The sequence below is a fragment of the Humulus lupulus genome, chromosome 4, assembly GCF_963169125.1.
Source record: "Humulus lupulus chromosome 4, drHumLupu1.1, whole genome shotgun sequence".
Lineage (NCBI taxonomy): Eukaryota > Viridiplantae > Streptophyta > Magnoliopsida > Rosales > Cannabaceae > Humulus > Humulus lupulus.
Genome location: NC_084796.1, coordinates 73,740,154 through 73,750,568, shown reverse-complemented (window position 1 = coordinate 73,750,568; position 10,415 = coordinate 73,740,154). Strand labels below are relative to the sequence as shown.

The 10,415-nt window shown below is 32.7% G+C and overlaps 1 protein-coding gene and 1 long non-coding RNA gene across 2 annotated transcripts; both read left to right on the top strand.

The window, feature by feature from the left end:
• The first annotated feature begins 1,160 nt into the window (after positions 1 to 1,160).
• On the top strand, positions 1,161 to 2,691 carry LOC133830561 (uncharacterized). Its single transcript, XR_009892118.1, has 2 exons — positions 1,161 to 2,077; positions 2,397 to 2,691. It is a non-coding gene; the product is annotated as an uncharacterized LOC133830561 (long non-coding RNA).
• A 6,805-nt stretch (positions 2,692 to 9,496) lies between these two features.
• On the top strand, positions 9,497 to 9,937 carry LOC133832288 (uncharacterized mitochondrial protein AtMg00820-like). Its single transcript, XM_062262654.1, has one exon. It carries the CDS (start codon positions 9,497 to 9,499, stop codon positions 9,935 to 9,937), a length of 441 nt encoding a protein of 146 aa, XP_062118638.1.
• Positions 9,938 to 10,415: the final 478 nt, after the last annotated feature.

The following is a 10,415-nucleotide window of genomic DNA, read 5'->3' as shown; positions in this document are numbered from 1 at the left end:
AATATGATTAAAATTAAATAATTAAAATAAGTTATAACTGATCAGTTTTATTTAAATAAAATAAATATTCATTAAATTAATTAATTATATTTATAAACCTGAAAAGAAATGATACTTTTAAAGAAGTTTAATTAAGCAGCTGTTATCGGACTCTCTCTAGGAAAAGAAACGATAGAATTTCTGTAACCTAAAATTCTAGAAATTTCTATAGCCTCTCTCTTCTGAAACTTCTCTAGATCTCATGTGCTGAGTACATCTAGAGGGCCTAAAATCAACCTGTGAATCCTACGTGCCCATACACGTCCTTGTGTAGAATCGGTTTGGAAGGCTAAGGTGTGAGCTTTCATAAGGATATGAAGATCGTTGAGTTTACGAAAATATTCAAGGACACTTAATAGACTATGAGGGGTAATCTCTATTCCTTTTATGTGTTATTTAATATATCTATATATGTATGTTCATGACTATTATTAATGATTTTTTAAAAATCCCTTTTCTACACAATTTCATTGCGTATTTATATTTTTCTTTATTTAATACCAACAAAAATGAGAAGATTCTGTGAGACGATGAAGAGAAAGACTATTATAGCTTGGAGTGAAAACTACAGAATTTATTTATTGGAGAATATTGCTTTCGATTACAAGTGTTCGATCTCTCTAGATATTTTGTTATTGTTTTGGACCATTTCATTCCCCCTTTTATATAGGGAAATAGGACTTTAATTACATTTAAGGGCTTATACTTTTTTAGACCCGTGTTTTGTCTTATTATCTATTTGAACCCTGTGTTTTGGCAAATTATTTTTTGGATCCTGTATTTTGTAAAATAGTTCAAATAGGCCCCTAAACCTGATTTTGATGAACAAAAAATTGGATATAACAACACAGTTCTTAAGCAGAATGACTGTATTTTTTTTATGAGATATTAGTTTAATGAATTATTCGTGATTTTAGTTCAAAAAACTTTGATCAAAATTAGATTTATGGGTCTATTTGAATTATTTTAAAAAACACAAAGTCTAAAAAATAATTTTTTAAAATAAAGGATCCAAACAAATAATGAAACAAAACACAATTTCTTAACAAAAAAAAATATCCCCTACGTTTAATACCATTATTATGTAAAATCAATAAGAATAGGAAGTCAGTACACTATTTCCTAGGTATAATAAATGCCTTGAGCAGTGTGTTGGGTCAGAGACTTACTAGGGAAGAGTTGTGAACCAGAAACATGCTACTGGGGATGATGTGCGTCAAAGACTAGCTTCTATAGGGAAGTATGTCTCAGTGACTTGTTCCCAGGATTTGGCTATGTCAGCAGAATCTTGTTGTTCTCTTCTTCTTACTGGGATGTTAACAGTTCATCCAGAGGATTTTCTGTGCCATAAGGTGGCTTTCTGTGTCTGTACCTTCCTCCTTGCACATGGTTTTCTCTTAAGTTCTTGTTCTGTGTTTTTGGAGCGATACCTTTCATGTTTCAGTTGCAAGCGAGAATCTTCATTCTGTTGGTTCTCACAGAATGGATGAGGGGACAAGTTGGCAACCTATATCCTTCTTTTGGATGGCTCTTTGACAGAGTTTCTATATTCTTATAACGCTGGTGATCATGATTGCTTTTGGCCCATCTCTTTGATCTCATTTTGTAGGCAAGTTCCGATTTGAGCTTATTGGTGGGCATTTTTGCCCTCTATGAGCCAACTCACATTTTCATCTAATGAATATCCAAACTCTATGCTCTCGAAATGTGAAGGTGACTAACCAGTGACTAGTTATTAGGGCTAGTCGTATATCCTCCAAGTCATTAATTTGGCATGGACACATTTTATGCTTGAGCTTGACTTAGGTCCCTGTTACTCCGTGAAAGGAATTGGGGATTCTTGCTTATTTCTAACGTGTTCCCAGTCAACATCTTTTTCTCATTTGATGTTTTTTGGGTACAACAATTGCGATTCCCAAACCAAAAAGCATGTTTGCCACGAAGCTTGTAGAACGGGAAATTCAAATTTACTAGAAAGTCAAACAAAAGTTGGAACAATTTGTTGCTGCACTAAAGGAAGTTATTGATAAACATATATGTAAGTGTCTTAACTTTATGTGTTGGCAAATTATCTTTTGAAGTCTCAACTACTATTTTACACTTGTATCTCTGTTTGTTTTGAATGGTCAACTCTTTAATTGTCGTAAGTTGGTCTGTTCGAGTTTTTTTATCTTTCTGCTAATAATATTCATTAGATAGTTAGGGTATCGTTTGTGACCGACATCATATAAAATCCCTTGTTTATTATTTAAGGGTTTTTGTCAAAAATATTGAGTGTGTGAGATTGAGGGAGCTAGAATTTAGGGATTTCTAACTCTTCTTGAATCTTGAGATATTTGCGTTCGGCACTTGTCTAGATCTTTATTACAGGTTCAAGTTGGAGCACTCTGATTGAGTTGCATCTGAAGATCGATCTAGTGGGATGCCAGGTTCACAATTCGAGGGGAGCTCGATTCAACAAGCTAAAGGAATTTTAGTTGCTGTAGATTCTGAAGGGATTTCAGAAGAACTTGTAATCAGTTTTAGAATCTTAGTTGTTAATTGATTTGCCTTTGAGATCTGTAACCTTCAATTGTTAATTCTTGAATCTTGTAGTGTTCTTTCTGTTTATAAAGATTATAGTATAACAATTGATTACCTAAATTAATTTTACATATGTTTTTCTAGCAATAAATTTTGGGTTAAATTTGTTAAGTAATTTGAATCAATTACTTAAACAAATAAATAACAAGTAACAACTAGAATTTTTCAAATGGTATTAGAACTAGGTTTTGCGAATCATTGTTGTTGATCAATTTGGTACTGTATTTTTTCCTCTAGTTAATTGCTTGCCATATTTTCTGCATTCAGTTCATTATTTTATCATTGAAAATAGTATAGTTGTGACTATAGTGTCTGTCGCTGCATTTAATAATTTGTTGTTTAGTTGTATACTTTGGTGCTCTGTGAGAATGGATTGTTTCAGGGAGGTAGCTCTTTCAGGGGAGGTAGCTCTACCGCTAGACCTCCAATTGCTAGAGGCAGCAAACTTTCCATACTGGAAGGCTAGAATGAGAACATTCTTAAAAGCTCTAGATGAAAAGTTCTGGATGAATGTCGCTGAAGGATGGACGCCACCTTCTACTACTACAAATGGTGTTACTACTCCAAATGTAAAACGCTCTATACTAATTCTTTGTAAAACATCTCTATGCTCATAAACTTATAGGAGGAATTCACTTATTGTATAAAAATTTCAATGGGGGTTTGCTAAAACATGCAAGTTGGGTCCAATAGTTTAAAATAAAATAAAGTTCTCATTGCAACGATTTTAAAGAAAATAATGTAGTTCAAGTCTCATTGATAAGTTCTGAAAACAAAATAAAACATAATATCATTCTTTAAAATTTGCAATTAAGTTGATCGTGTTCTTGCCCATAGGATACCCTCACGCCATACACACTCTGACGTCAGAACTTTCCACATCACCCTGTGTGCCAAAGAGAAACCATATTTGTTACTTGGAAGGGAAAGTAAGGAGTGAGCTAAAAGCCCAGTAAGGAAGTACAAACAACAGACAAGTAAAACACAACGAAACATATTCATGTTCATACATCATAGTTAACTTCATCGTCATACGTCATCATCATAAACATCATCATCATAAACATCATCATCATCATATCTTTGCGAACATGGCCCCCTATCTTGTCCATGTCACATTTTGAGGTAAATAGGAGGTTCTGGTCTTGAATAACATTGGCGCGTCTACCCTATGAGTTACGTATTTTTATCCTTAGTAACTCGAGTTACGATTTTATATCTTTAGTAACCCCTTTGTTGTGCACGTTCAACACGCTAACAACCATTCACTTTCTCATACAACATACAAAACACATGCAATCCAGTCATATCAATACAAAGGAAATACATGATTCATCAAATTCATCATATCATCTCAAAATAGCATTTCATACTTCATATCACATGGTACATCATCATGCATAACATTTAACCTCAACAAACCCATCTTACCGTTCATAGCATAGATAAATAGAGTTCTATCTAACTTCCTTACATTAGGTCTGAGCAAAGCAAAAATGAACAAACTTCACAACGAGCCTATAACCATAATCAAATATTATTCTTTAGCATCACATAAGACTTTCTTGTGCCCAACTCATATACCCCATGTGTGCATGGGCAAGTGGTGCAATTTACACATAATTTCCAGACATAGCACATTTTTCACATAAAATCACAAAAGAATAATGCAACTTTTACCTATCATACATGCATGGTTTTCAAGTAAAAATCGTATGGTTGAATATTAGATATATTTTTTAACATAAAAGTGTATTTCCATGCAACATGCATACGTGTGAGCATTCTTAAAATCTAACGTCTTACAACGATAGTTCTTACATGCTTATTTCTTGCCTCTTCAAACAAAATTTAACAACATACTTTATTTACCATTAATTGTTTCTCTAAATCCCAAAATTTGTTATACAAATTTTAATACAACATATTTACTTTATAAAATAATCCATTAAGTCTTTTTTAATTTCTCATAAAATAATAATTTCATTTATTATTTAAGTAGCATATTTTGTGGCTTTAGAATAACTAAATAAGTTTCTTATTCCCTTTTACAAAATAATTTTACTAATCTCTTTAAAAAAACGACATGTTTATAAATGTGAAAATTCAAAACTAAAGTGTGAAAAATTACATTTTTCATATATATTATTTAAGACTTAATTTATTGGGGTGTTTGACTAACTTATTTTAAATTATAAGACATTTTTCTTTTAATCACCCAAAGTTTCAGCAAGCTAAATATTTGTTTAATATCACAAAATGAATTTAAATCATATTCTTTTTCACATTTTTTTTTTAAATGCACATAAATAATAGTCTAAAAAATACATATTTTTATTTGAAAATACTACAATCATCTAATACATAGCTAGGGTTCAATTTATTTGATGCACTTGTTTTACTTATCTCATATACAATATTTTTCTTATTATTAACCAACAGTTCCAACAGGTAATTATTGAATTATAATCACAATCTTGGATTAAAACGATATTTTCTTTCATAAAATATACAAAAAAAAACTGCATGCATTAGATTGAAGAAAAATACATATTTTCATGTGAAATGTACCCATTTTGCTTGTCTTTGTTTTAAAATGTGAATTACCAAAATGTGATTGATTCTCTTGCAAAATTATATATATTTCCACAGAAGGCATAACAAAGCAACACGCATAAAATTGAAACACATGCTTATATGCACCTTCCTTACTCCATATTTAAACATGTAAAACTATCAACCTTAACTTAAACAAGTCTAGGCCACAATATACACCCATGGCCGAAACCCCTATCATGACTTTAGCATCACTTTTTGCAACTTTTATCATAAGACACCATTGTCTCTTTAAACCTATATGCCCTCATTTAATCTTTCACAAGCATATGTTCAAATAATTAAATAAATACATACATAAAACTCTTAACAATTTACAAGAAACTTTAGGTTACAAAATATGGAAATAACACATATTCTACTCTAACATGCTTCCTAATAAAACAAGAATACACCTATAACAATAACATGCAACAAGATCATGATTTCCAAAGCAGGCACTAGCCTAAATCCATATGCTCAAAATAATAACTAATCTTTCCAAACCCATAACAAAACAAAGAGATCCTTAGCATGTTTCCTAAAATGCAAGTATCAAATTATATGTACCATTTTATTATTCAATATAAAATCTCTAATCTACAACAAAGCAATAACTCCTCCAAAACTAAAGATCCAACATGCATATATCTTGTCAAAACACAAATCAATAGTACAAAGCCACAATCAAACAACAAAAGGCTAGGAATTCTCATTACCTTTCTTGATAGAAATTAAGGACCCAAAAACTATGGCCACTCTCTTGAACACACCTAGGGTTTTCGAAACCCACATCAAGAAAAGAGAAGAAGAGAAAAAAAAATATACTCTTAGAATTAATGTAATAAGAAGACTAATGAAATCAACACTAAAAACCAATACTTACCCTTAGGGATTTTGAAATCCCTAACTTCCTCTTCCCCATGGTTTCTTTCTTTCTCTCCTTCTTTCTTCCTTCCCTCTTCCACGAGATCTCTCTCCCCTCTCTCTTTCTCTCTCTAGGTGGATGGCTGTGGTATAGAGAAGAGATGAGCAAAAATGCTCTCTAGGGTTCTAAGGTTTCATTTATAGTGTCTCTGGGTTTTCCAATATAAAGAAAAGGCAACCTATTTTCTATAAATCCTTTATTTCCTTTAAACAATAAATCAAAAATAAAATCAAATAAAAATTATACTTAGCCAATCAAATCCCTTAGACAATTTACAACACACTAACTTCTCTTTTTCCTTCCTTGGCACACCAAACTAATAAGGAAATGTTAAATTTTCGTAGTTCTAGGGTCCTGCCACTTGGGACACGATTTTGGCTCTTATTCATTGCGTTTTGAGAAAAACTACATTTCACAAAAGTTGTAGATAATTAAATTATCTTTCTAACGGTGCCATGTTTATGTAAATCTCACGCGTACAAATTAAGTTATACCTATTTTACTGTAGCTGGCTCCAGAGTTACGGGAATTAAAAGAACAACTCTTTCTATTCTTAGCATTTGCTTTCCATTTCTTTCTTGTGTGAACACAAGCCTTCTAGAGCCTTCTATCTTTATTTCTCTCATTATTTTCCTTCCAATTAAATTAAATAACAAATACAAGGAAAAATCTAGAATAATACACGAGAAAATTATTGCATGCTCACCATGCAAGCACATGCACACACACAAGTGATAAGGTGCATTTCTACTAACCATGCACATTGGTGCATATAACCAACACTCATTCACTTACAAATTAAAAAAAATGAATAAATAAAAAATTAACAAAAATAAATTCACATAATTTCTACCAAACAATTAAAAAAATAATTTCATAACACTTAACAAATAATTAAAAAAATATTGAAGCACAAAATTAATTAAAGTAAAAAAAAAATTGGCTGAGCTACACCAAAACCAGTTAGTCAGTGGACAACTACCAAAATTGATAAAGCTAACTACAACTCCAAGGCCATGCATGCCATTTTCAATGGAATGTCTCTGAATCACATGAAAGTCATTGCAAATTGTGAGATTGCTAAAGAAACATGGGATAAGGTGCAAACAAAGAATGAAGGGACTACATCGGTTAAGAAATCCAGACTAAGGACCTTAGCTACGGAATTGGAGAACTTGTCAATGAATGAAAGTGAATCAATTGTTGAAGTGCATGCACTGATATGTGATATTTTCAATGAGTCTTATGCACTTGGAGAATCTTATTCTAATACCCGGCTGGTCTGAAAGGTTCTTGGCATTCTTCCTAAAATGTTTTAGGCTAAAGTCACATCCATTGAAAAAGTTCATCACTTGGAGGGTATGGATTTTGATGAGTTAATTGGTTCTCTTCAGAATTATGAATTAACTCTGAAACGATGGTCAAAAGATAAAAAGGAGAAATCGTCTACTAGATTAGCATTTCTTTAGAAGGACAACTTGAAGCAGTCTGATATATCATAGAATCTTGAAGAAGACAAACTGGTCTTACTAACAAAGAACTATGCCAAATTTTTAAGCAATAATATGACGAAGAAAAAATTCTTTGGAAAGGACATTTATGCCAAAAAGCCTTCTAAATATGGTTCAAAACAAGATAAAAATTTTAAGAAAAAGACTAGGGGAATTTAGTGTCGTGAATGTGAAAGATTTGGTCATATTCAAGCTGAGTGTGCGAATAAAGTGAAGAAAAAGATAGCAATGGCAGTGACATGGAGTGAGAGTGATGAAGACAAAGAAGGAAATGACTTTGAGGCTTCCGATAAAGATAGAGTGTGTGTTGTCTTTATAGCTAGTAAAGGGGATGTAGATGAAGAGACCTTGTCCGTTGATTCTGATTTTGGGAGTTTAGATCAACAAACAGCATATGAACAAATGTACAACCAGCGGACTGTGATGATCAAGAAAGTCAAAATGCTATAAGAGAAAAAAAATTATTCTCACCTCTACTAATAGAGAACAATATCCAAAATTTGTTCAAAGATTTGGAGGAGGCTCGCACTAATCTCACTAGTGCAAAGAATGCTCTATCTCTGCTGTCTAGAGGTAAATCTGCACCTGGCTACCAATCAAACTTTCAAAAGATTTATGGTGATAATACTAGTTTAAAGTATAGGAGATTGTATGAAAAATTTAAGAATATATATGTACATGTGATAAACATGTCTAACACCTTCATAACTACATATGAATCCTCAATTAATGAGGTTAATGTGACAAGTGTTTCTCAGAAAGGAATTATCTCTTCAGCCAGACGAAATGGATCGTATCTACATGATAGAAATCAAAAGTTATAAGAAAGGTTTGTTCCCACATTTTATTTTTGTCATAATATGGGACATATTCGGCCTAGATGTTTCAAGTTGCAAGCATACATAGGAAGTCTTTTGCATCAGGAGAAAACAGATAATACTGATACCTCACAGTTACTGCAGTCAAACACTGATGATGTCATTATTGGCTTATCGGAATTATCAATGGTATTTTAATAGTGGATGTTCACCCCATAGTGGATGTACTATTGGCAAAGTGTATCGGGTAAGGAGTGATCACAATCGAGAATTTGAAAATAATGCGTTCGCCACATTTTTTGATCATCATGGTATTTTCCATGAATTCTCTGCTCCTAAAACACCTCAAAAGAATGGTGTGGTAGAAAAACATAACTCTTCAGGAAATGGCAAGAGTTATACTAAATGACAAACAACTTTCTCAAAAGTTCTGGGTACAGGCACTTAATACAACTTGCTATATATGTAATTGAGTCCACTTAAGACCAGGGACTCTGCAAACTTCTTACGAATTTTGGAGGGGAAGGTCCCCAAATTTGGCTCATGTTTGTATTTTTGGTTACAAGTGTTATGTCCTCAATGATAGAGATCATTTAGGAAAGTTTGAAGCTAAGAGTGATGAAGGCATATTTCTTGGATATTCTCTTACAAATCGTGCTTACAAAGTCTTCAATTATAGAACCAAGACTATGATGGAATCTATAAATGTTCAGTTTGATGATCTTGAGGATTTTCAAGTTCGTCAAAGTGAGGAAGATGATCAAGCTCCTTCACCTCTTATTGTATCTCACATCTCTTCGTCTAACCCTATAAATGCATCTCCCATTGATTATGACGCATCTCTGTCACTTGTTACAGACGTTGATAATGCTCATAGTGACAACGTTCGTAGTGATGAACCTTCTTCCTCATCTGTCCCTCCAGCCGGCTCTTCTGCTAAAAATTTCTATAAACATGGTCAACCTACGTGGATTCAAAAGGCTCATCCTCCAGATATTATCATTGGAGATATATAGGACACAATGGTAACAAGGCGCAAAGCAACAAATGAGATTGCTCAACCATGTTATGTATCTCTTACAGAGCCTAAGACTGTTAAACAAGCTTTGGAAGATGATTTTTGGATTGTTGCTATGCAAGAAGAACTATCTCAGTTTCAAAGTAATAATTTTTTGGAGTTGGTAACACATCCTGCTAATACAAATGTTGTGGGAAGGAAGTGGATTTTAAAAAACAAGACAGATGAATTTGAGAATATTATTTGGAATAAAGCACAGTTGGTTGCTCAAGGATACAATCAAGTTGAGCGAATTGACTTTGAGGAAACCTTTGCTCTAGTCGCATGGATAGAATCCATTCGATTACTTCTTGTTGTGGCCTATCATCTTAAATTCAAGTTGTTTCAGATGGATGTCAAAAGTGCTTTTCTCATTGGCTTTTTGCAAGAAAAAAGTCTATGTTGAACAACCTGCTGGTTTTCAAGATCTTTATTATCCTGACTATGTCTTTCAACTGAAGAAAGCTCTTTGTGGATTGAAGCAAGCTCCGCGAGCATGGTATGAATGATTGACTTCCTATCTTCTATGAAATGGCTTTTCTAGAGGTAATGTTGATAAGACTTTATTCATCAAACATCTATCTTCAGGTATTTTTTGTGCTCAAATCTATGTTGATGACATTGTGTTTGGTACTACATGTGCAAATGAAGTGTCTAAGTTTGAAAATATTATGAAACATGAATTCAAAATGAGCATGATAGGTGAACTTACATTTTTCTTAAACCTTCAGATTAAACAACTAAAAAATTGGATTTTATTTCTCAATCAAAACATACTCTTAACATGCTGAAAAAGTTTGGGCTTGAGAAATCAAAACATGCTAGAACTCCCATTAGTACCACTACTAAACTCACCAAAGACATGTCTAGCAAACTAATAAATT

What these genes read in the sequence shown, in the direction of transcription:
- LOC133832288 (XM_062262654.1), top strand. Translation starts at nt 9,497, where the DNA reads ATGGTAACAAGGCGCAAAGCAACAAATGAGATTGCTCAACCATGTTAT.